The sequence below is a fragment of the Dunckerocampus dactyliophorus genome, chromosome 10 (assembly GCF_027744805.1).
Source record: "Dunckerocampus dactyliophorus isolate RoL2022-P2 chromosome 10, RoL_Ddac_1.1, whole genome shotgun sequence".
Taxonomy (NCBI): domain Eukaryota; kingdom Metazoa; phylum Chordata; class Actinopteri; order Syngnathiformes; family Syngnathidae; genus Dunckerocampus; species Dunckerocampus dactyliophorus.
Window position 1 is genome coordinate 17252220 of NC_072828.1, and position 27558 is coordinate 17279777.

General features: G+C 39.8%; 1 protein-coding gene across 3 annotated transcripts; it reads left to right on the top strand.

Annotated features, from left to right (window-relative positions):
- Positions 1 to 736: 736 nt before the first annotated feature.
- Positions 737 to 27558, top strand: ttc39a (tetratricopeptide repeat domain 39A). Of its 3 annotated transcripts, none has more exons than XM_054790394.1 (21): positions 737 to 1194; positions 2062 to 2112; positions 2256 to 2306; positions 3870 to 3923; positions 11114 to 11218; positions 15538 to 15669; positions 17072 to 17112; positions 17205 to 17272; positions 17385 to 17449; positions 17522 to 17621; positions 18102 to 18167; positions 20383 to 20491; positions 20581 to 20648; positions 20733 to 20792; positions 22040 to 22201; positions 23156 to 23247; positions 23459 to 23579; positions 23829 to 23940; positions 24029 to 24143; positions 24229 to 24345; positions 24953 to 27555. In XM_054790394.1, the coding sequence occupies exons 1-21, from the start codon at positions 1145 to 1147 to the stop codon at positions 25065 to 25067; spliced, it is 1854 nt and encodes a 617-aa protein (XP_054646369.1). In that variant the 5' UTR covers positions 737 to 1144; the 3' UTR covers positions 25068 to 27555. The 3 variants fall into 3 exon arrangements, with proteins under 3 accessions (XP_054646369.1, XP_054646371.1, XP_054646370.1); XM_054790396.1 differs by having other exon boundaries at positions 2062 to 2108; XM_054790395.1 differs by lacking the exons at positions 737 to 1194; positions 2062 to 2112; positions 2256 to 2306; positions 3870 to 3923 and adding an exon at positions 6371 to 6497 and having other exon boundaries at positions 24953 to 27558.

A 27558-nucleotide genomic window follows, 5' to 3' on the forward strand; every position in this document is an offset into this window, starting at 1 on the left:
GATCATGTTTACGGCAGTTGTGGACTGGGACAAAATTTTGGACCTGGACTTGTTTGTCCAGACTGGCCCACTATAATACACGTGCAGATACTGTCCCAACTCGTCCCATTGATCTATAATACATACAAACATGCGAGCCCTTAACATACTGAACAATATCCCTTTATATTCTGGAACCTTGAATAAATACATCACAGCAAAATCATTCATGAGTGGGCTCACTGGCTGCTGGGGGTCTCTAGTGATGTCAGGGGAGATTGGAGACTGGGCCTATCACAAATCTGGGCATGAAAAGTAGAGGAATAGGTTTGAACAAGATTACATGCAAAAAAAAGAACAATGTGAGATAAGTTAACAAGGAGTCTGCGGCTGGAGGCGAGTCCGGATGTAATTATTACGCTGTCTAGACTTTGAGAGACGCTAGCCGAAATAAAATATTAAAATTATTTCATTTTGATGAAATGATGGCCAATTTTAAATTAACAAACTAATAATCAATTAATTTGTGTTTTTAACTCACTTTTTTTTGTCTTTCCTACAAGGTTCTTTTTTCCTATAGTATCTGTTACAATATCATATGCTAATGATATGTAAAATAGCCTATGACGTCATTTAGTGACTTCTAGGACAACCAATAGCTACTTTTTCTTACTGAGGAGTTGGCAACAGTGAATCAAGACTTCTCAGAATAGTCGCCTATTTTAAGACACCCAAACTGTCTCGTGATAGGTGGACATTTGGACTATGTTACGTACCAAGTAGTTTGTCAAAATTATTAGAATTCAATATCGCACGTGCTAATTTGCCAATGCTGATTTGTTTCGAGTTTAGTTATTGTGTTTCCCGAAATGCTAATTTAGTTTGAAAAAGTGAAGGGACATCCGTACATTGCACTAACGGCTATCTTTGAGACCCGGAAGACACGAGCAACTACGGCATGTCTTTTTTTTTTTTTGCAGCCCACGTTCCTGGTCATCAGAGCCATACAGAGCCACAGAGCACCTTTCTACGTCACAAGGAGTGAGGAAGAGGCAGACAGTCCTTGCGACCGGCCGGCACTCTTAGTCATTCCTGTCAGGCAGATTTCCGTGGCAGCTCCTCCACGTCCCAGACCGCCGACTAAATCCACCCTGTCCGACGTGGAATGAGTTTTATCAAGTGGAGACGGAGTGTGAAAGGGAAAGACAGCAAAATGTAAGTTAAAGTCGAAAAATGGAAAAAAAAATAAGCGCGTGCAAACTCTTGAAAATCGTCACTCTTCATCTTTAAAAGTTATTTTTATTATTGTATTCAAATTAAATCATTATCGTGTGCTGTGTAGGAAGGAAGTTGACGAAGCAAACTTGTGTTGACAGTTTACAGCCTGTTCGACAACATAGCACACAGCCTGATGTGGTCAAGCAGGCTTGTTTGCTACACAGTGGGTTTTTACACGACACAACCCATACTGTCATAACACTATTATTACTTTTTATATATATTGTATTGTGTTTACATACTGTATAGGCTTATTCATATTTGATATAATGTCAGTGCTCACATTTTTAGCTCACCAAATGGCTTATAGTCATAAAGTCGTAATCATTTAATAAAAATATCAAAACCCAGGCATTATGTTTACAAAGTTATAAATATGTTCATGTGTCTAAGTTCATCTATATAATATGATAAGTGTTTTTAGGAAATTTGCAAAATTACAAAAATGTCAGTCGCTCCCGAATTTTGAACTGAACTCACGGGCTAGTTTGAAGTCATTCACGGGACAGATGAGGCCAGCAGGCTGCCAGTTAAACAGCCCTGCGTTACCACATCAATAATAATTAGATTCATTGAAACTGAGCATTACTTTGGAGCTGCTTCCTGTTGACGTGGTTCTTGCACATGTAACAAACATAAATGATTAGTTTCAATGCTTTAAATGGCTTTAATTTGTCAGTCTGGGCCTTTATCACAATTTCAGATTGGTTCTGTCGCCGCCGTCGTTCTCATCGTCGTCTCCTCACCATCATGAATCCATTGTTATGCTCTGTCGCTCCCGGTTGACCTTTGACCTCTCCACAGGGATGTCATGCAGGCACAAGACGTTCCTGATGGTGCACACTCTCCGAGTGGGTATGCTGACATCTTCACACAGTTGAAGTACCCCAGGGTTTGACATTTTAGCAACTGGAGGACATGTCATATTAGGGCTTAATATGATTGCAAATTAAAGTAAAAGAGCACTTTCATGACAACGTTCTGTGTTTTTGCTGCAGGTTATCAGTCATAAACACTCCGGATTTGGATCCCATCATCAGCAACTTCAAGTAAGCTATAAAAAATAACTTTGATGAAATGTAATATGGAGAGGAGCATATCCGGTGTTTCCCACAGGACTGTGGTGGTGGGTTGCGGGGGTGGCATCATTGTCTTATCTGCACAATTGGCCTGAAGCATGTGCATGTTATTGTAATGGACCCTGTAGGAGAGTGAAATAACATTGTGGCACAGACAAAAAGTAAGTTTAAAAAAAACATGTTTCGAAGTACAGCTTTCTGCTGTTGCTTCTTTTTTTTTTTTTTTACGTCACAAACAAGACGGAGCCGCCTGAGAGGGCTTTGAGATGGGGGAGGGGCCCACAGCAGCACCTGCTGCTCTTTAAGAAGAGTGATACGTGCTTGCATTTCAGTCTCCAAACATGGTGGACAGGAGGTCCTCGGTTTCGTGGTTTTTTACGCATTCCCATAAATGAATTCAAAACTTAATTTTGTTCCATAAACACAAGACTTGCTTGAGAACTAGTTACAGCAGACGAATATACTATTTGTCGCTCACGTGAAGCTACACTACTCTCAACACTCGACTGTTGCGACCATTATTAAGGATAAAGATTCTATTGTAATGTCTACCCGGATGTTGTAAGGATGCTGAAGAGACGGTTGATCAGAATTACCCAAACAAAACAGGTTACGGTTGGCTGGACCACGCCAAAACAACATCAGCAAACTCCACTGTCCTCTGTACACAGGCGTCCTCCTACCAGACCCACACACATAGTCAGGACTCATGTCACGTTCACAGATATTTGGAAATCACCAAACCCTTTGACACTACACATCATTGCCAGGTCGCTACAGTATCCTTGAATATGTTAAAGCATCTGCTCCGATGAAAGTGACAGTAATAAGTAAGTGTAGTGGTCTTATGAGATGGAAAGTTTTAGCTTTTATTTTTTTTATTACTTTTTTATTGTATTTCATTACTGTTTGGTGTATTTCGTGGTTTGTTACTGTATTTGTTGTCCTTCATGTGTTCTGTGTACAGTGTGAATGACGAGGGAGTTAATCAAGGTATATTTTAGGTATAAGATCTGACTTAAACCAAAAGTTCTCGACTTACATCACAGTCTAGGAACACAACTCCTTTTTAACCTGAGGACCACCTGTACTCGCTATACATAGCGACTTTGTCACTGACTAAGGCGTTACGGTGTGCCAAAAGAGGGCACAATGTTAGCAACACTAGCATAGCTATGTGAGCTACATTACTAACATTTCAGGCACATTTTAACAGCAACATTATGCTAAGTCAGCTTATTCACCAATGTACAGCTCCCATGCCAAGAGCTCACGGACAGATAGCTGGTAGAGCTCCAGGCTTTAAGATGTGCAGCGGAGCCTGTTTTTATTTATTTATTTTCCCCCCAAAAGATTGTTTCTTTCTTCTACTTTAACCGCCCATACAGCTCCAAAACCCACCGGCCATAGAGCTGTAAGACTCCACACATTAAAATTGCCCCACGATCATTTTTCCCAAACAATTGTTGGCAGTTAAGATGGATTTCTTCCCGTGAGATGATCTTCCTCTGCTGTTCTTTTGTTGTTTTTTAGGTTGCACTTACCAGACAATAAAGATGCTCAGCAAGAGACCAACCCTTCCAACGGGTAAGACCACAGACAGTGTCGCCATGGTGACACTTTCACAACAATGTGACATGTTGATGTAAATGTTGCTGGAAGGTCATTGGAATTGGTGTAGCTTCTCTCTGCTGTGTGAATAATTAAAGTTATGACGGGATGAGAGGGAACATTTTTCCTTATTTAATATTGTTGTGTTGTTTATTAGTTTTTTTGACAACACAAATAACCTGAGGATTGTTTTTACTTGACATGTGCAGTATTTTCTCTTTTCCACATTGCGCAGTTCGTATACAATTGGTGTACAATGTACAGTGCAGGAGACTGTAAAAATTCAAACACCCATAATGTTTTGGAAACTGAGCAAAAGAGCTAAAGTGACAGTAAGTCTACATCCATAACGTACACCGCAAAGTCAGCTGTGTGAAGTCTTTCTTGTGGTAATAAGGCCAGTACACAGTTGATGGTATCTAACATTTACTTTACAGCTATTAAAAGGATATGCTTATTGTATGGCATCAGCAAGTAAGTAGGTTTTTGTTTAGTTTGATTATACAGCGACTATCCGCTTTTTACACTTGTATGAAAGTTAAGAATGTTAAAATGTTACTTAAAATATAACCTGTACGGTTGATAAATAGTTTTGGGTATTGTTTACACATTGTCCGATACCTTTGCTTAAATGATGCCCGTTCTGGCACTTAAAAGACAGGAAAATTTTGTCCAAAAACAATACCTTTTTATTTTTATGGAATGTGACATCCACGTTGAACAGAATAGTAATTAAATTTTTCATATTTAATTACATTTAAATACTTCAATAAAATTAATAAAATGATTATTAAGTAATAGATTTGCCAATATAAAATAAAACTCACAACAAAGACACAAGAATGTGCAAATGTCATGCAAGTGTCATGGGATCCTACGTTGAAATGGGTGGGCTATTTCGACTGTAAAGCCCTTAAAAAAAAAAACTCTAGCCGATAGGAGCTAACGCTACTTCCGTCAACAACAGCCGCATAGAAACAGTGTGTTTGTGCTATTAATAATCACGGCAGACTTTGTGAGAGCTGCCACCGACAACTACTTTTGGACAAATGAGGAACCACAACTTTATCTTTTAAGCTTGAATATATGGAGGCTGAGCTACAGGCCTCAGCCAGTCCCATGACGTCCATTGTTAGCTCCCTCAAGCTTACATGTTTTCTCTCTTTCGAATGCACAGAAAAGGGAAAGAAATATGTGTTCATGTTTCACATAAGGATTGTGGATGATGGGCAGAATTCCCAAAAAAAGTGCAGTTTTCTTTTAAGTGCATACATTCACCAGAATTGGAGCAGAAATTCTGGTCGATATGCTGTACAATTATGGCTGTCTTTGACTTCCACTTTACATGTAAGAGTTGTGTATTAGAGCAAAATGAAGTTACAATGTTCCGAGTTTTGGCGTTTTGTGGTCACGTATGTGTAATTTTGGTCCATAAACACTGGACTTGCTCGAGAACTAGTTACAGTGCCATGCGCTATGGAAAAATACACCTTGTGCTCAATATTGGCCAAACTTGTTTCTATCGCTTGACTGCCGTGACCATCGTTAAGGATAAAGATTGTATTGTATTACAATAATTGTAATTGTAATTGTAATTGTATTACACGGGCATAGTAAAGAGGATGAGGAGGTGGTCGATCAACAATATCTTTATTGCTAAAACAAAACAGACTACTGTCCATGCAACTGGCCTCCTCCTCCTGCACCAATACAAGCAGGACCTGTCACGTTCACAGACACTCAGAAATCACAAATCTCCTAACACTACTACTACTACTACTACTACTACCCGGCCCTAGTGAAGACAAGCGGTATAGAAAATGGATGGATGGATGGAGATACATTTGGAAGCAATTCTTACCTTTAGTTCTCATCCTTACATTAGAGTTCTAGCTTTTAATGTTTTGATGGTATGATGTAATTTTCTGTCATGTTTGTAAATGTTATTGTACTTTGTGAATATTGCTCTGAAGCTAAGGGTGCTCCGATCGATCGGCCACCGATCACTATCGGCCGATTTTCGTGAAAAAGCATGGTATCGGCACACTGGAGCACCACCACGACGACATGAAGCACCTGCAAGCCTGCTTTTCATTCAAGTTTTCAGTTAATAATGTGAGAACACTAGAAAGAAATGCATTCTGAAATACAAAATGTGAGTTATGGATACCAGCATTTGCTTTCTGTCTAAAGCATCTTTAAATAATATTTTAAAGGCTATGGTTTGGTTAGGATTCAGGGATAACGAGCCAAATGTAGTTGTGTGTTTTACACATAGCACACATAGCATTTGCGTCCTCTTGTGCGATGTAACATAGTCATCCTGATCTTATTATCAGGGTGCTGTATCTGCTGTGATGGCTTCCTCCTCCTCCTCTTCCTCCTCCCATCCCCTCCCTCTCTCACTGCTTGTCCTGCTGCTGCTTTTCCTCCCGTTGCTGGAGAAAGGCATAAGGTCCATTTAGCTGCTCGTCTGCGTTAGTTTCCTGCGCCGTGCCAAACACACACGGTTTGCCACATGAAAATGTCAGGAGAGCCTCTGTCGAACGGGTAAGAGACGTCACCTTTGCTGCAAGATAACATGGCATGTTAGTTTTCTCTCTTTTCTCCTGCTATCATAGAACAATCCACGTGTCGCAGCTTAGGCATGTGGACAAACTTGCCGGGATTGTTTTTTTAAAAATTCCCTTGTGTCGCATCTTGTGCGTCTGAGGCCTTCAAATATCCAATAGTAGTCGCAGTGGCAGCTTAGAGGCAGGGTTGGTAAACAGATGTTATTAACTCTCAGAGTGTAGGGACTTGTGCAGAGGTGTGCATGTGAATCATTGCTGTGCTTACTAAGTGTTTTTATGTGTGCATTTGCTTGATTGATAATGATGGCCTTTGTGCAAGGAGGGAATCTACCCACATGATCAAACGTGATGGCTTGAAATGACAATAAATCACATGCACTGTCAACACTATATCACATCTGAACTCACACATTTGCAGCTGAAAGGTGGTGTCTCGTTCCAGATCGTCATCTTTATTCAGTCTCGGTTGTTTTTCTGTGAAAACCAGTAGAGTTGGTTTCCAGTTCTAAGGACATAACAAATCCTTAAGCCATCCCTGCACACATCTTTACTTGTATTGTCGTCTTTATGCCAAGTTATCGAACACAAAGTCCACTGTGCTGCCTTAACAGTTAATTGTGGTGTCAATTCAGGTTTAAGGTTAGTTTTGATCATGAGGAATATCCTAATACTGTGTTTTTTTTCAAGTAGCAAGCTAGACAGCACACTCCGGAGGGCATAGACCACTGCCTAGGTGAAAGGCTGTGATCTGCATATCAACACAAAGGATTTCTTGCAAAGAAAAAACACATCACATGTATAAAAGTGAAGGTTTGCATGCGGCAACACTTCATAATAGAACACGGTCTTACTGCTTTTGCATATAATTACTGGCAGGAGGATGGGTCGCATTATGTATTTCACATGTCTACGACTGACTGGTCTTAGGCTTGTCACTGTAACAGGCTTTAACTTTATGGATTAATTTAAGTCTTTTTGGTTATTTCTATCCTCCAGTGAAGCTGGTATTATTAACTGGCAGGAGGAATGATCACATTGATTATACAACACATCCAGGTTGGGCGTGGACTTGTGCACTAAAAAGAAATAATTTATTTTAAGTGACAAAGACACACTTAACACTAACAAATTATTTTTTTAAGAATAGGTTTCTCCAAATTAAGCCATGAATTCATCAAGTATTTAAATAATTGATGGTGTGCCAACATACTGTGTTGTACTTTATCACAGATAATGTTTTCAGTCTCATGTATTGTAAGGTTAGAGTAAATATTGATTTTCAGGGGTTACATAAATCACATCTCTTGTCCATTCTGCACATGATTATCTTGTGCATCCACTTTAACAGGATAGCAAATTTCATCTTTAAACTCCTTTATTAATTGTTTACCCCTTAGCTCAGAGCAAATATTTGTATGTGACAGCAGATGGTGTGAGAAATTACAGGAGGAAAGAGTATAAAGTTTTTTTGCTCATTTTGATGATTGCCTGTATGGAGGAATATTCGAGCCAAACTGAAAAATTATAATAATAATACTGTAACAACAAAGTCATAGAATTATGAGGATGATTATTATGAATTATAATAAATAATTATTGTTAATTTATTGTTATTAATAATAATAGTTATTATTACTATGATGACTATTTTTTGAGAATATAGTCTTAATATTACAGCATATTATAATAAAAGTTTATTATATTCTTAATATTACAATAATAACATTTATGGTAATGAAGTTATGGTATTATGAACTCAAAAAAGTAAAAAGGCTGTTGACCTTCAGTTTGTGTGGCAATTTTGACATTCATTCATGGACATCAAGACTTTATTCTCATATCATTGGCATCATGAACGTTTTTCTAGAAGAAACTATGATGCAATATTATGACTTATTTTTGTAACATTCTAAAATGTTTTTAAAAAGCCCTTCTTTCTCAAGCATATTAATTTGTAGAGAAGCCTTGTGTAATATTTTGGTCTAAAATGCATTGCACATGACTCCAATAGTTATCATGCTCATTAAGCCATTAAGGGAATCCTGGTACTCTATGGATGAGGGCATTGTCATTTGTAGAATAGGCCGATCCTGTGTTCTGTTGTTTTTCCTCCCTTTTCCTCCCTTTAATTCAGCCAATCCAACCTGTTGTTGGTCATATGGTGAACACAGCAGTCACCCGCATGTCATTAGCCAATGCTACACTAGTGTATGCACTCCTTTTATAGAGTGTGTGGGCGTGTATGAGTTCCTCTGTGTCTCTAATAGTCAGGAATGTAAAGTGAAAGCTGTATATTAGTCATCAGTTACACAGATTAGTTGTACTTGGGTTTGTGCCGCCTCTACTCTCATATTCTTCTAGATATTTGTTTCTGACATCCTCAAGAGGCCCCGCTGATCGGGTGTTTTCCACTTCCTGTAAATTGAGGACAATTTTTCAAGCTCATGTGATCAATACAGTGGCTTGAAAAAAAAGACACGGCACACAAAGCTGTGGTTTGTGGCTCAAGAGCACAACATAAAAATTTGTGAACACATAGCTACATGACATATGTACAGCTAAATGTATAAGAAACTGCACCGCTACCAAACCAACCAACAAGTTGGCAGAAGCTAAATGACAAAAGACAGACGCACCATCCCATTATAGTGATGTCGATGCCGCTTTCACGCTGTGTGCCTAAATGGAGAAATAAAAGTCCCATTTAAATGCAATCATCAACCCTGTAGTTGAACCCAGAGTAGGCGGTTTGATTGAGGAATTGAATGAGGCTTGTGCACACAGCGTGGCCCCCTACAATATGCTCTCCACGTGAGGGTCATGTGCATGCAGTGACATATCATTCAGGGTTTTTTTACGTTTAAAAATACTGCTTATGCCTATGCATATTACTAAAGACGGCACAAGAATACTTCTCTTTAGCTTGGTAATTGTGTTGGCGGGTCTTTTGAGGTTGATTTCTTCTGTTTTCTTGTTTGTAATGTGTGAAGAGTCAATAGATGCCTAATGAGTGACCTGGTTGCTTGCAGAGAAAAAGTTGTTGTTGTCTTAACTTCCCGCAGCTGACCTTAAATTAGCACCTTTCACACTGCCCCGAAAAGCTAGCTTTTTTCCATTGTCGCTGTTCTGTGTGAATGGCACCCACGTGTAATGATGCCGCAAAAGACACACAATGGCGTCAGTATGAAAGGGTATTTTGCAATGAAGTTTCAGACATGCGACTCACTTTTCCAACACTAGTATTGTAAGCATTGTATACATCACACCAGACGCGAATGCTGATGTCATCACGCATCCAGTTGTATGATTCTGCTTTGATGGGTTCTGTATAAAAAGTGTAGACTTCTAGTGAGGCTAAAGTTCCTTTTGTCAACAGCAAACAGACTTAATCAACAGCACCTCTGCTGGTTGAAGCCAAGTAACGCGCTCCATTTTGCCTCAATTGTTTCAAAACACCATCCATCTGTTACGTGCAGTCAGGCAGAGATCCCAATATGCAGAGCCAGACACAATCCAGGTAAAAATAATATCTTTAATCTTGTTGAACAGGAACCAAGTAACAAACAAATAGCAAAAACTTCTGAGTCCAAACTGAGGTAGAACGGTGCAACTAAGGTAGTAAAACAAAAAGGCACCGTGGAAAAAGGAAACAACTCACTGATGAGCAGACGGCGTCACAGGAGGCAAGGAGCACGTGGAACAGACTTTGAAAGGACACAGCAATCTTAAGGCAAAGAGCACAGGAGCAAACAAACCAGTAGTACAATCCCACGTCCTCCTCCTGCAGCCATGTGGCTTAAGAGCCCTTGATGACCAAGTGGCTACAGGTGTGCCTCGTGGCGCCGCCCACTCAAGGAGTGAAGGGATCTACAGAGAAGCACACAGGTCAAAAGGTGACAACACCAAAATGAAACAAACCTAACACCATCCATCCATCCATCCATTTTCTATACCGCTTCTACTCTTTAGGGTCGCGGGGGCATGCTGGAGCCTATCCCAGCTGTTCTTCGGGCGACAGGCGGGGTACACCCTGGACTGGTCGCCAGCCAATCGCAGGGCACATATAGACAAACAACCATTCACACTCACATTCATACCTATGGACAATTTAGAGTCTCCAATTAACCTAACAACACAATTTAAAGTAATTGATTAATGAGTCATTAATCAATGCTCATTAAGGTTTCAATTTGGATGTTCAGAATCTGAGGAAACATTGACATGAGGTGTGTTTGTGCAGAAGAAGCAATATGACTGGTATGGTTAATGGGGTACAGAGTTACTCCAGCAATAGTCCACCTTCAGTGGGAGTATCTGAGCTGTAACAATATCATGACGGCATCTGTGTGGAAGGCACATGGGTGTGAGGTTTGGCTATGCAAAAGGCGAAGTTGGATTAGAGCAGGATCTTGAGTTACGGCCCAGGCTAGTGATTGACTGGTGTGTCCACGTGTGGAGTCCACATCCCTCCAACCTGGGATAAGCGGTATAGACAATGGATGACCGTCTGTATAATGTGTTTAATTTAGTAATGACAAGATCTGGTACGGCTATCTAAACCACCACTTCACGTGTTTGTTTTTATTTGTCCAGGTGCTTGAAGTCGGACCTGTCGCTGGCTTTGGAGGACTGCATGGCCGCCCTGGATCTCTTCCTCCAAAATGACTTTGAGGAGGCGCAGGCTCGCCTCAGGCCCCGGTGAGAGTGCACACTGCGCCCCACTTCATTACGAGTGCTACTTCTCAGCTCATGATGCATCCTGAATGGAAGGAACATAATACACCCATCCATTCATTTTCTCTACCGCTTGCCCTAGTTCAACTTTCTTTATCACGTGTTTTTCACTGAGGAAGAAGACGTCCTTTATTAGCCCCCGGAGAAATTCAGTTTACAGCCAATGCTAGACAGACAATAGACAGAAATACACATATGCACAACAATGATCCTCCTCGTAGAGATGTCAAAATAAAATGTGCCCTGTGAAGCTCTGGGTTCTATGCTTTGCTCACATGTGATCAATAGATGGCATCGATGTATGTCCACATACAGCAGATTTGCTCGAAGCTGATGAACAGCTGTTGCATCATGTCCAGTTCTGGTAACCAATACCATGTCATCAAGTTACTACATTGTTCAGTGCTCTTTCTCTCCTCGGTCATCGGAGTCATCATCACACTTTTGCTATTGTACTACCTCCTGGACCACGCCCATCAGCCCAGTTTGTACTTTTCAGTGTTACTTTCAGTCAAGAACAGCTTTGTGTCCTATTTTGGTATCTGAGCAAGATTGACATCTTTATAGTGTGGTTTGTTGAGTTGAAAATACCTGAATGATGTAAATACAGTAAGGTAAATCGTCAGCTCAGATTCGATTACATGGACTAGGCGTGCTCCGATCGATCAGCCACTGATCAGTATCGGCCAATTTCTGTGAAAAAGCACGGTATTGGCATATGCCGATACTTGCTTTTTATGGTTCCCCCTTTCATATCATATAACCCAGGGGTCACCAACGTGGTGCCCGTGGCACCACTGAGTCCCCCATAACCACATAAGGCGCCTGCAAGCCTGCTTTTCATTGAGATTTTCAGTTAATAATGTGAGAATACTAGAAAGAAATGCATTCCAAAATACAAAATATGAGTTTTGGATACCAGCATTTTCTTAATGTCTGGTAAAACAAGCATATTCGGCTTGTTTGGGTTGAAATAAGCTATGAAAATGTTACAAAAATGAGTACTTCTTGGCCATTTTCCTTTTTTTAAAAGTAGCTCTCACAAAAAATAAACATTGGTGACCAAGGAAATGTAAAAATTTACACTTAATTAGGGATGTCCGATATTGGCTTTTTTGCCGATATCCTCAATTTCCGATTCCGATAGCAACCGATACCGATATGGATAACTTCACATATCTGCTGTCGTGGAATTAACACATACTGTATCTGTTGTGAAACTAATGGATACAGCATCAAGAATTGGCTTCTCAACATGGCTGTAAACAACATCTTGCATAAGCAAACTGCAGCATCTGCCTGCCCACCGCTATTTCCGCGTTTTTTTTTTACGGGCCGTTACCACATAGACGGATTAATGAATTGTACGTGGGAATACAGTGTTCCCCTCGTTTATCGAGGGGGATAGGTTCCCAAAATAGCCTGAAATAAGTGAAATCCGCGAAGTAGCCAACTTCATTTTTTTTACAATGAAATTTAGCCTTCGTTTGAATTTTAATGTTCAACATACAGGTAGGACACAAGAAATTATTAAGTCACTCACGCGTATTTTCTTCTGTGACCTTGCCTGTACGTCCTGGCGCCATTCCACTGTATTGTAGCATTTTTATATCCTTGTTAAAACATATTGCTGCAGTCCTCCTACTTGGAACCGCAAATTCATTCACAAGCTAGCAAGCAAGATAGCGATGACACAGGTGACATGCAGGCCTTCAGATTTGGCCTTCAATAGAGACTGAAGCTGTCTGATCATCATCAAAAAACTATACTTAACTATAATTTAGATGCATACCAAATATTACTTAAAGACTTACAGCAGGGTTAGGAAACCTATGGTTCAGGAGCCAGATGTGGCTTATTTGATGACTGCATCTGGCTCTCAGACATTTCTTAACACGATAAAATTGATTTGAAATTTTTCTTCGCTGATATTTTAAAATAAAACATTATAGGAATCAGTGTTAAAAATAACATACAAAAGATAAAACTATTTTATTACTATTTTAATCTATTTTAATCCGTCCCTTTTCTACTGCAATGCGGGTGTCCAGAGCTAATCTAATCAGCTAATCAGCTGTCCTTCCCATATTTTCCGGGTCAGACACCAAAACTTGATTATTGGATAATGTGGTAGCTTACCCGGGTCATTGAGCGGTCAAGAAGTAAACTTTTCTCCTTTAATCAAACAGTCAGCTAGTTAATTCTGCAGCACAAACCCTTTTGACAAAAAAGATGGCAAAAATAAAGAAAGATACAGAGTACGGTGCAAAACCATGCAGCACCAGAAATTGCATTCATGGTAAGAAGTATTTTATTTATTATTGGATCGCTTCAATATAACAATGCTTATAAAAAAAATTAATTCAAAGACTTATGATATTCTAATATTGTTGGCCTTGCTTAAAAATGCAGGCATTTAGTTTTATTCAGTGTTAAAAAATATGATATAGCTCTCACGGAAATACATTTTAAAATATGTGGCTTTCATGGCTCTCTTAGCCAAAAAGGCTCCCGACTCCTGCTTCACAGGGTTGTCAGTCCTTTGGTATTTAACTAAGTGGTTAATTTTTTTTTTACGACAGTATGTCTGCACTGTGTCATTACTGAAAACAATGACGTATAAGGAAACAAAGTGATCACATTCCAATTCCTTTTATTTGTCATTTTCAGTATGCATACATCCATCCATCCATTTTCTATGCTTTCTATCGGGACTCCATAGAAAGTACTGAGGTGTGTAGGTGGGAAGTCTAGTTTTCCTGTGTTATCAGAGAGCGTGGAAGCACAGCTGCGCTTTTTCGATGACACCTCTTTGATGATCACCTGAATGTGATCGCATCTCACGTTCAGATTGCGCCTCATGTAACCTCTCACTCAAGTTTAGAAATCATGCTGGCTTTAAATCAAATGAAATCAAAGTTTATTTGTATAGCACCTTATAACATACCAATGGTGCCCAAGGTGCTTCACAAGAATAAAAATAGCTTACAAAAAAATGAGAACAGGCTAAGATCAAATAAGATATAATAAGAACAACTAAAACCAAAATAAATGTACATGTACAGAATCACATGTAAAATACCTATACTCATCACGTGTCAAATGCCAGTCTGAATAATTAGTTTTTAAATGAAATTTAAAAAGTTCATTGATAGACGGTAGCGTGGGTGGAAGGCAGCTTGGGGGCAAAGGCAGCAAAAGAGCGTTCCCCCCATTTTTTCTATCTCGTCCTTGGGACTTCCAATTTTGTGTGCTCAGAAGAGCGCAGGGCCCTAGATTGGTGACGGACAGTTGAAAGTTCAGCCAAGTATGCTGGAGCAAGACCATTAATGGCCTTGAACACAAACTGGAGGACTTTAAAATGGATTCTAGAATGTACCGGGAGCCAGTGGAGAGAAAAGACAACTGGAGTGATATGCTTGAAAAACCTTTGGCGCGCTGTCGTGTGAAATGTTTGGAATTCTCCTCCATTTTTAACCAGCCATCCAACTCCCTTCACAGCTCTTTCCTAAAGGGTTTCACAACAGCCTTGTTAGATATTTTAGCTTGCTTATGCTATTCCTAACACATAATGTTTGCTCATGCAGTTTCATATAAACACCATAAGAACAAAGACTGGACACAATGAGGACTCCAAGGAGTGGACTGAAGCTGAAAGTAGTCTAACCTATCTTAAGTTTTTTTAATGTTGTGTTCATTCAACTGTATACGTCACCATCTTTATCCTAAAATGAATACATAGTCATTGAAGAAAAAGTTTCACTGTCTGAATGATGTCCAAATCAACAACAATCAATCAACAGCCTCTAACTCAATTCCTCTCTACCCTCTGGAAGTGTCACACTATTTTCTGGTCAGTCAACACTGACCTGATGAGCAGGTGCAGTGCAGTAAGGAACCTCTAGCTGAAAACTATTGTATCTCGAAAGTATCTATGCATTATGCTGTATATCTGGAGCTCAACAGGTTGGTTTGAAATACAATTATACTGCATACTGTACAGGAAGACTGATTCAGTTGTTAGTAATTGTTTTGGTAATGGTTTACAACTGGAAGAACAAGTAAAGCTACTCGGACACAATACAATCTTCAGCGCGTAAGAGCAAAGTTTTTAATGCAGGGTGTGACGTGAAACACCACCAGCCACAAGTGTAAATAGAGAGTGGGAGGGTTTCTTTTGTTTTTGGAAGTGTGGTGTTAAGTCTTCCATGTAACCAATCACACCAATGCTCTAGCAGAAAGCACATGGGTTTTGATCCATGTGGGTTTCTTTGCTTTCACAGAACCAAAGACAGCATGTACCATGCCCTGACCTACGCCACCATCCTAGAAATGCAGGCCATGATGACCTTTGATCCCCAACACATCCTGGAGGCAGGGGACACCATGAAGGAGGCCCAGGCTATTTGTCAACGGTGAAACTTTTGACTTTTCATGACAGTCATGCAGCCCAGTGGCCAGACAATTAATTCTGACCTTTAGTTTAATATAACTTGTTCTGTTCTTGTTCTGTTCCTGGGACAAACCATCGCCTTTACAAAACCTTTAATAAGTATTCATGGTTCAACTTCCATGTTTACATTTTTTAGGCATATTTTTCTTAAAAATGTTATACTTAAAATTCAAAAATGTACGACTTAAGAGACATTCTAATACACTGTATTTTTTTCATGTCCATTTCACTGTTTGCCATTGTGTTGCTAGGTAGCACAATGGCATAATCTTTTGTTACCTCAACAACAAATGGCATATGTCATACGCTCTCATACTGTATGCTCCCCATGCTCTTTCCTTGGCAGCTTAAGGGGAGTGAGCTCTTCCGCTGTCCCACACCAAAGAACGAATAGGGAAAGTTGGCAGTAACACTTTTTAATTACAAGACCTATTTTTTTACGCAAGTTTAATTGCAATCAAGTAGTTAGTCTGCATTGAATATAAAATATAGTAAAGCCTTCAAAATCAAAGAAGATCAGTCCAATGATGCTATGGTCGTTTAATTCCAAGTTGTTAAAAAATTCCCACAGGAATAATGTAAGGAAATTAATTTTGTTCCATGTTGAAACTATTGCCATCATAAAACTTTGTCACCTAAATGACATTTAAACATCCATCCATCCATCCATTTTCTATACCGCTTCTCCTCTTTAGGGTCGCGGGGGCATGCTGGAGCCTATCCCAGCTGACTTCGGGCGACAGTCGGGGTACAGCCTGGACTGGTCGCCAGCCAATTGCAGGGCACATATAGACAAACAACCATTCACACTCACATTCATACCTATGGACAATTTAGAGTCGCCAGTTAACCTCACCTGCATGTTTTTGGATGTGGGAAGAAACCGGAGTACCCGGAGTAAACCCATGCACGCACGGGGAGAACATGCAAACTCCACACAGAAATGCCCAAGGGAGACATTTAAACATTATTATTATTAATATTGTTGTACAAGTATAAAGAGAACCACTACAATAAAAAGCGACCTGAAAGACATTTAATCAGTGGGAACAGGAAGGTGGTTGCAAACCTAGTGGCATTTTATAGGTATTGTAGTGGCATTAATATTATTATTATATAGGTATAAAGTGTATGTTGGCATGCAGCATAAGAACAACTTGTGCTTTATTGCTTCATATTTACTGATTTTGATAGTCAGCATTGTTGGGTGTGAGCAGTTTTGGCTGTAGATTAGCAAGTAAATGCTGGAGTCATCACCTGGTGGCAACTTCATCTCACTACAGTTCAGAGTCAATATAATGAACAGAAAAAGAAAAGCACAGGGGTGAAAGGCAGAAAAGTGATTTGTGTGCTCTTCTAATCAGGCACCGCAAGAAGTCCAGCTTCTCCAAGAACTTCACAGAAGGTCAGTGTGTGTGTGTGTAATTGTACTGCCACCTCTGGGATCTACTAACCTGCTGGATGCCTGAGATAACTAAAAATTATTTTTAATCACAGATGAGCTCCACGCTGAAGTCTGCTATGCTGAGTGCCTCCTGCAAAGGGCAGCACTCACCTTCCTGCAGGTCAGTGTCCCTGCCTACCAACAATACCTTATGGCCTCCAATTTGTCTACTATCGTGTTGATGTGTGTTTTTTACTACCGTATATAATCCTTCAACTCCTTCTTCTCATAAGGACGAAAATATGATCAGTTTTATCAAAGGAGGAATCAAAGTGAGGAATAGCTACCAGACGTACAAGTGAGAGGCTAAACCTTTTTTTCACTTTGTTAAATGTCATTTGCTGATCTATTTTCCTCCCTTTCTCTGCAGAGAGCTTCACAGAGTCCTCCAGTCCACTGGGTATTGTCACGGCGACAATCATGGTCATTTTGAGGGCGGAGTCAAATTGGGAGTTGGAGCCTTTAATCTGGTAAGGTGTTAAATGTTGTGGCCTTGCATGCACTTGTTTGTCCTTGTGAGGGTTCCACTGTTCCTTGGCAAAAGTCTCAAGCTGGGTCAGATTTAGCCAATTTCCTAGCCATCACTCAGGTCTCGCCGCAAGTTCTTGATTGGATTCAGGTCAGGACGTTAACTTGGGCCATTCCAGGACATTGACATTATTGTACTTGAACCATTTCTTCACCATCTTGTGATTGCTGGGAAACTGGCCAACATGACCCAGCTTGAGACTTCCGCTGAGGAAGAGTGGGCCACCATTCCACAAAAACTAATCATTTTGAGGACAATTGTATGTAATCATGTACATAGTCATGATGTCTGAAGTTACTGTTAGACCTGTACAATTCATGATTTTCAATAAAACATTGTAGATGAATCACACCTCCTTGAAAGTAAGCTTTGTTTTAAACATAAAACTGCTTTTATTCAGCTGTCTCTCTTCCTGCTGCAGATGATCTCCATGTTACCTACACGGATGCTGAAGCTATTGGAGTTTGTGGGCTTCTCTGGTAATAAAGTGAGTTCCCCTTGACATGTTGTTAAAAGAGCTACTGTAATGGATGACTCCTAAATTAAAGCTGATTGACAGTTGGCAGTAGTGGGTGCATTTGGTACCTGAGCCGGACAGAATTTTCTTTGGTATACACTGATTTAAAAAAGGTTATCATTAAAAAATGACAATAAAAAAACGTGCCATGCCAGGGTCTCGAAACAGAATATGTTATCTAATATGTAATAACATCTCACCAATATCCAATAACTACTCACCAGAGATGTCAATTCCTCCTCCTTACTCCACAATTGTGGGCGTAACCTGGCTTGTTGAACAGTTTTGCTCTGATGAACCAATCAGAGGACAGAAAAGTGCTGATGTCACTGTGCGCTGGCTTGCTGGTGCAAGAGGTGACTCTGAAGTCTGATTGCCATAAAAAAAAACAGCCCCATTGCTAATGGTGTGTATTTGACATGAACCAGCACTCCTGATTCTGAAGGTGGGCGGATTAGATTAACATTGGCAACACATAGAAGCTGAAATCTGATTGGACAAAAAAAATCGAAGATACAAATACACTACTGGAAGCAGTGCAGCCAAGAAACATGCTACGGAATGAAAATAATTGACTGTTGGCATGAATTAATACAATTTCATGAAACAAATACTAGAAATAAAGTTGTAAATGCATGTCAGTGCTTCTGATAGTGTTGAGGCCAGTAGAGAGGGCCTTGCTGGCCCTGACTGCACACCACTGGTTGATGGGTTGCTTTGAGAAAAACCACTGACTGTATGTGGTTAGCTCATGAGCACCAAAGACTACAGTTGCACCTAGAAAACAGCAGGATGTCCTGCATAAATAAAGCGATAACAACTTCTTATTTCTGCATTTTGTACCACTTTTTTTATCTGTATATCTCTATATCCCCACAGAGTCTGATGCTCTTTTATAACTTTTTTTCTGACCTGAACACACAGCAGTGCAATTCCAACACCTTATATGTGTCTCCAACTCACAAACACATTTAGTCCATTTGTCAACGACACTTCCTCATTGTCACTCAACAGACCACGAGATGCATTCATGGACACTCCGAACATCACAACAACGTCTTTATTATGTGTGTATGTTTGGTCTAAATAAACAGAAATGCAAAGAAAAACATCCAGCCAGCCAGTTTTCTATGCCGCTGATCCTAATTACGGTCGCGGGGGCAAAGAAAAACAATAAGTGCATATTCTTATCACTCACTTTGTAACTCTTAATACGGAAATACAATTTGCTGCATTTAAGAATGCTTGGAAAGCCCAGAAAATTCACTCAAAACGTGAATTCAACTTAAATTATGTGGTGTCTATGAACGCAACTCCTCATTGCTCATAATAACACAGTTAAAATCTGATTCAAATATTCTATTAAAAAAAACTGTGTTAGGTAAATAGATTTTCAGACATTTGTCCCACCTCTTAACTTGATTAAAATTTTCAGTTAATTTGGTGCTGTTAATACATACATATATATAATCCTGCCCTGTCATTTATCTTTCTTTCAATAACATACAGTAAAAAATGGCATATTTCAGACATAGTATGACATGGTGATAATCATGATTAATTAATTTGAAAAAAATCATGTTAATCATTTGACTGCCCTAATAATTATCTTCATTGCCATATTGAACTGAATTGTGAATTATTGAATATCACCTATTTTGTTGACCTGTAAAACTCTGAAACTGGAAATGTGAAATAGTAATCGCTAGTATTTAGTGTAGTCGCTTCAAAGTTTGCTGGTTAGATTTTATATGTACGTATGTCATTTTGATTTGCTACATGCATGCTACAAAAGTGTGTGCACCCCAGATATACATGTACAATGTATGTAAATAGTCATATTTATACATATACTAAATATATATTCTCTGTTTATAGTAAGTGGTAGATCTTTGGGTCATTTTAAAAGTAACTTGCAGGCTGAAGAAGTGTGAGCATCCTGGCTGTAATGATTGGCAATGATTGGCAGCAAGTCCTAAGGACAACAGTGGTCAAAACTGCTATAAATATGATAATATTTTTATATTTCCACTTTAGTCTTTTAAAATTACTTCTGCCTGAAATAGCCCACACATATCAAATAGACATGTACACATACAGTACTTAACAACTAAAATAATGCTTTGCACCGATAATTTTTTAATTACAAAATCTCTTCATAATGTCTTTGTGTATTTGTGTGCAGGAATTTGGCCTCCAGCAGCTTCAGGAGGGCTCTGCAGAAAGCACATTCAGGTCCTTCTTATGTAACATGCTGCTGCTTTGTTATCACACCTTCATGAGCTTTATACTAGGTAAGTAAAAACACAGACACATGCTGTGAGGCCTCTGGCAGCACATTCTTTCATCATTTGGTTTTGCACTTTTTATGTTTGTGCTGCAGGCACTGGAGAAGGAGATGTAGAAGATGCAGAAAAACTGCTGCAACCGTTTCTGGAGAAATACCCTAAGGTGTGAGAGTTGTTTTCAAGATTGCTGTGTTGTTTTTTGTGTTGTGCCATGTGACTAAGAAAATGTGAGTTGTTTCTCTTGTAGGGATCCATTTTTTTGTTCTTCGCTGGTCGAATCGAGGAGATCAAAGGCAATCTGGATGCTGTAAGTAAAATACTTGTATTAATAGATTTGACAATGTTTTACATGTTAATCCTTTATTGTAACATTTTTCATGGTTGTTTACATACATGGTGTATCTGAAAAGTAACGGGACTGGTGTCACAAACAATTTATTTTAAGTCCAAGCAACAGTTTACATGGTTTCACTTTCAAAGTAATCCCCCTCAAGTCACTTTTCCATCCTTCTCTGCCACGCTTCTACGAACTGCTGGAAGGCTTCTTCTGGAATGCTGCTTAGCGCCGTCGTTATAGCCCTCTTGATGGCCTCCATGTCTTCAAAACGGGTCCCCTTGATCCCCTTGAAGCTTGGGGAAAAGAAAAAAGTCACATGGAGCAAGGTCAGGTGAATAGGGAGGTTGTTCCAGCACGATGATGTTCTTCTCGGCCAAGAACTTCCGGATGCTCAGAGAATTGTGAGCAGGTGCATTGTCGTGGTGAAGCGATGATAACACAATTTGCTAATCCCTCTTTTGCCCAAAGCTCATACAGCACACCCAGTCCTGTTACTTTTCAGATACACCTCAACAATGTCATCAGCCCGTTTCATGATTTTATATAAATAACATTATAAATATACACACACGCACACACACATATATACATACATACACTACCTCTGGAAGAACAACCTACATTTTTAAGTGTTAATTGTTACATTGTAACATTGTTAATTCCCTTTTTTCTTGCCATTTTTGTAGCAACAAATTACTTTCTCCAGTACAATGCTGTTCCACTGATGTTTAGGAGGGTATAGTACCACAGTGTGTTCCGAACACTGTTTTTATGCAGAGGAGTTAGTAGGGACTCCAGAACTTGGAACACCTGTAGGAATTAGTTGCACCAACTGCCAAGGCTTTAAATTGTTGCCCCCTTTTTGTGGTCCCTGAAACAGGCCTTTTTGTATAATTCTGAAATACACATTTTTCAGTTTTGGGTAACTTTACCTTTTTTTTTTAAACTCTGGCACTTCACCACTTACAGTACCTTTGAACGATTTCAAGCTATTCATTTAACTTGAACGACTTGAATTTCAATCAATCACTTCTAAAACGTTTGACCGGTTGTGTGTGTGTGTATATACAGTATATATATATGTATATATACTGTATATAAATAATGTTTTTTATGTAAAATCATAAAATGGGCTGATGAGATTGTTATTGAACATAGCAGTGAAAGAGAACCCATAACCCAAACACAGTGATGATTGTTCTGTGTGTCTCTGTCAGGCTATCAAGCGTTTTGAGGAGTGCTGCGAGGCTCAGCAGCAGTGGAAGCAGTTCCATCACATGTGCTACTGGGAGCTGATGTGGTGCTTCACGTATCAGAGGCACTGGAAGATGGCCTACTTCTACGCTGATCTGCTCAGCAAGGAGAACTCCTGGTCCAAGGTGGGCAGTCTTCTGCATGAATGTGTTCTTGACAGAATTTAGAGTACAGATTACAGATGTTGCTTTTACTCTCATTTGGTGCTGTCCGTTGAGTTATCAGTTGAGACAGAAGAGGAAGAGAGATACTATAGGAATTACCTGCCCTTCAAATACAACTCATCCCCACCGAGTAGCACTTTTTTTAGGGGAAATAGCAAGAACTTTGGGGCACTTTGCTATATTTTGTTGTATATGGTTAGCATATCTGCATCACAGTCGAGATCAAGGCTTCAAGGGTTCCCCCAACATTCAAAAAACATGCATGTTAGGCTAATTAGAGACTCAAAATTGTCTATAGGTGTGAATGTGAGTGTGAATGCTTGTTTGTTTACTGTATATGTGCCCTGTGATTGCCTGTTCAGGGTGTATCCCGCCACTCAAGGGGTACAACTTAGCTGGGATAGGACTCACCCGTGAGTCTAAAAAAATGAATTAATATTCTTAACAAACTCTAAATGAGTTTAGAACATTACAACCCTCTAGACATTACAAAAAAACTACAGACAACGCAAAACATGCTTTTAGATGCTCACTAAGTTGAAGTCTTAGATTTGCCAGTATCACGCATATCGATGGTTTTCTTTTACTTTTGAGGCATATTTTCATAAGTTTTGGTTAACTCCAAATTGTATTTTTCAGCACATGTCGATTACTGCAATTACACACTCCATAATGGCCCAATGGCCTCCTACGGCTGACATGCTGAGTTATGTGACGGCAGACATTACTGAGAGAAAAAGTACAATCCTTACATATTCTTTCATTTAGATAAAATACAATATAAGGCCCCATTGCTGAGGAAGCAGCATGGATATAAAAATGCGGGGACATTTTTGTGCCCTGTATAATCTTTTTTTGCTTTTCATTTGGAAAAAATATTGGATTGCAGCAGTAACCACTCTTTTCCTCCCTCAGGCCACCTATGCGTATATGAAAGCAGCCTACCTCAGCATGCTGACGGAGGATGATTGTTTAACCTTCGGGGAGACTGCGCTCACTCTGTTCAGGTTGAGTTTGTATATATTCCGCTCAAGCATCATTAACTGTGCCATAATCTTCTTTTTAAAGGTGACACTGGCAAAATCTGGCATAAATAACTGATAGATCTAAAAAAACCCAAAAAACTTTAAAACTTTGAAATATAGCAAATGTTAAACATATCAGTCAATATTAATGAGTAAATCATGACTTTTTTAACGTATATATTCTATATTCTAGGCAGGTGCATGGGCTGAAGCAGAAAATTGCAGGCAAGTCTTTACCAACAGAGAAGTTTGCCATCAGGAAGGCTCGCCGCTACCTAGCAGAAAGCCCCATTCCTCTTCCTGTTCCTCCACTTGTAAGTGCTACTTCCATTCATGTAACACGGTATGCTTTTATTTTACACAACTGGTGACATGCTATATGGACAATAGTATTTAAACACACCTCTGTCAGTCAAAGCCATGGATGCTGTAACAATGCATGGACCTCTTAGCATGCATATTTAGGACATACAGTTTGATGAGGTGTTGCTGAAATTGGGCTTTAGTGATTAGTTCAATTGACTGATTGTTGGTTTGTTCTGGTATTTGTGGTCCCTGTCCAGGAGATGATGTACATTTGGAACGGCTACACGATCATCGGCAAACACAAAGATCTGACTGAAAACATGCTGAAGACGCTGAATGAGGCCCATGCGAAACTTGACAACCTGGAAAGTATGAAGCCATTATCATCCACATTATATTGGATGGATGGGTATTGTCTGTAAATGTAATAAATGTAATCTGTGTGGACCTTTGCCAGGGAATGAGTTCTCCATTGATGACCAGTGTCTGCTGAGCCTCCTGAAGGGACTATGTCTCAAACACCTGGGACACCATGAGGAGGCTGAACACTACTTTACTCTAGTACTCTGCAAGTAGGAGACAAGTGTTTGTTATTGATAAAAATGATTGTATTCACACTGATTTCTTCTTTTCTGATTTGATTTATTTGATCTTCAGCGAGACACAGATCAAATATGACCACTATCTGGTTCCCAATGCAATGTTGGAGCACAGCTTATTGTGTCTGGAACAAGGCCGAAATGATGAAGCAGTAAAACTACTAGAAGCAGCAAAGTGAGTGACCAAATCAAAATACATTTCAGTAAGCCAGTGCTTAAGTGTGGGTTGCAGTGGAACCTCCACGGTCTAACACACTCGAGTCCGGAGTGCACCTCCAATTTGTTTGAATTTTCAAACAAATTTTCCATAAAAATAATGAGAATCAAACTATTGTATTCAAAGCTCAGACTGTTGCCATCATCAAACCTTTAATATCTGTACAGGCAGTATTTTAAGTACCTGTCTTAAGGGTGTCCAAATAAGTGTATTCAAACTTAAAAACAATACATTGCGTACTCATCCACTCTTCACATCACTTTCCACTTGTTGTTGACTTATTATAACCATATTGTAACAACGAGGACAAATGTGTGTGTAGGTCGAGATATATGAACAAGTAAACACATTTAAAGGAAAAACAGCCGAAATCTCAGCTTCGTGTTAAAGGTGAAAGCAGGTGCCTGCCGTTCTATTTTTCCAGAAAATGTAGTTGCATTCTAAGAAGCATTAATATCCAGGTTCCACTGTATAAGGTTTACATGTCTTTGTTCACATCCTTCCTTTAAACAATGGCATAAAATAATCATGAATGTAATCACTAATCAGGCATTGTTTTCTACAGGCAAAATTACAAAAACTACTCCATGGAATCTCGGACTCACTTCCGCATCCAAGCCGCCTTGCGCAAAGCCAGGGGAGCGAGACAAAATGGTGTCCATGTGCCCTCAAGTCCATAACAAACAGAGGAGGGCGCACCAGAGCTGAGATAGCTTCCTGCATTGACACTCCCAGAATGCACCACTCCGCTTTACCCAGCCCTGTTAGAGGGTTGGAATGGTCTCTTTTTCAGGAGAGTATGTGGGAAGAGGAATGCTTGATATTTATTTATTTCCATTGTATGTTCATTTTGTCTCCTCTACTGGTAACCGCCGCTGATGGCGTGCTCTTGTGGCACTGATGGCGATCATCAAGACGTGTCCTCATCTTCCAAACATGCATTCATTTCCTCAGTTAATTGGGAAAAGAGGCAAGTCCAGACATGTGCCTCAAATCATAAGAAAATGTCACTACTGGCGCTTGCACTGCAGTCACCCATAAAGGTGCGACAAGGAAGTAGCAAAGATGGCCTTAGCTGCAAAAAAGTGTGGTCTTAATGGAACAAAAATAATGTCGTTTAAATTAGAGGCCATCCATAAAATAGGTGGTGAGACTGTGTATGAGCTAAGTTATCATTGAGCTTTTACCTTTTGAACCATCATTATGTTGGATTAGTATTCATTGCATTTAACACAGTTGTTTTCCATATGTCTTCACTCTGCTCAAATGTATGAAAACATCCACAGATCCATTTCATAGTGCCACCTTTGACAGTCCCACGTGCCTGTTGAACATAGGCAAACTGTCCATTGCGCCTCTTGCAGCACCTACTTCTCTATACTGTAAATGGCACCTTTGACTCAAATTCTCCTGTTATAAGAGGACAGATGAACATGTCTTTTAAAAAGGCAGCCTTCCTCCTTCTCTTCTCCTAGTCTTGTGGGACAGACTCCAGCAGCACTTGAGAGCCTTGAACAAACAGGCCATTCACTCTGAGCAGTGAGGGGACCACGTTTTTGTCGGCCTGTTGCATCTTTAGTGAGGGGAGACGCTCTAAAACCACTACAGTGAACCTGCTGCTCCTGTATCAGCCATGCTTGATTCACGTTATTCTGTGAGAGGGGCTTGAATGTCATAATTAGGGTTCACATCAAACTGAATAAATACTGCAGAGTGAGTCAAACTAAAGGAGAGACGGACCGTGTTAATAATGACTGGATTACTTGAAGGGCGAGCCCCAGCATCAGACAGTTGAAAACCTCGAAATTGCTCATTTATTCATGATTAGAGTGAGGTTTGGTGTCCATGGTGGTTTTCCTTATTATCTTAACAGCTTTTTTGGAATAGTCCCATAACAACTTGTATTTTATTGTCTTATATTCATACTGTATTCTTGCTCTAATGTTTCACTTTGACATTTAAACATCAAACTCTCTGGAATTTGCTATCAGGAAAATTGTAACGGACAAGGCTACCACTGAGCTTCGTTACATTCCTGTATATACTGAATTTTTTATTGTAATTTAAGATGGAATTACGAGAACAGTCTCATAAAAAGCATGTGTTGTTTGCTTGCCATCGGCAAATTGTGTGTACTACGAAGCACGTTATTTACAGCGAGAGTGTTCAGTGTAGGAGGCACTACAAAACTTGAGGTGTGGCCAGGGGCGGACCCACTATTAAGGCAAAGCAGGCAATTGCCTTGGGCCCCCAACCAGTAGGGAGCTCCCGACCAGCACGGGCCAGGGCCACCACAGCCAGCAGCACCCCCAAACTATATTTATGTATAATTATGTTAGTATACTAAACAAGCAAATAACAGAATAAAAAAGGAAGCCATCTGAAAGCTAAATTCACATTATCTGCCTCTCTCATCCCCACACTACAATGGACTGTTCCATGATGACGCAAGACTGACCAGGAATGTGTGTGAAGCGTGTGAAACTACTTAAAACGAAAAGAAATGACCGGAGCTGGGCTGAGAAGAGGAAACGCTGAGAGGACGCCAAATATATATTGCCTCATTACCGAAGGTGTCAACATTCTTCACGGTGTCGGTAGAAAAAAATGTCAACTGTCACAAACTACCGCCCACTGTGAGCGAGTTCCTGCCCGCTACCGGATGATGACTTTGGTGCTGCGACACTACAACTTTGTGTTAGGTCCAGTGAGAAGTTACAGCAACAAGTAGGACTTGTCTTTGACACTTATGTAATGAAAAACACCAATATGGATGAAATTCAACAAGATAATAAGCATCCACATTATGTATTTGAACAAATATGAAATTATGTATTTGTACAAATATGAAAAACCTCAATTTTACTTCTGGAAATGGGGAGAAGGCAATAGTTGTATTAATGAAATGGTAATTATTGTTAAAACATTGTAGCGACGGGTATATTGTGTTGCTCCCAGCTGTGGTTTTGGTGTGTGAGCTATAGGGGGCAGTCGGGTTCAGCATGTTAGTTGGAGCAAGCGTTTGGAGGGAAAAGGCTTAGAATAAGGTGTGAAGGAAGTGTTGCGGTTTTACACACGTGTAGCTAAGTGCTCCTGCATCTGTAAGTGCTTTTCTACTTATGAAAATAAATGGCCAACTGAGTACAGCCATCCTGACGTGCAGATTATTAC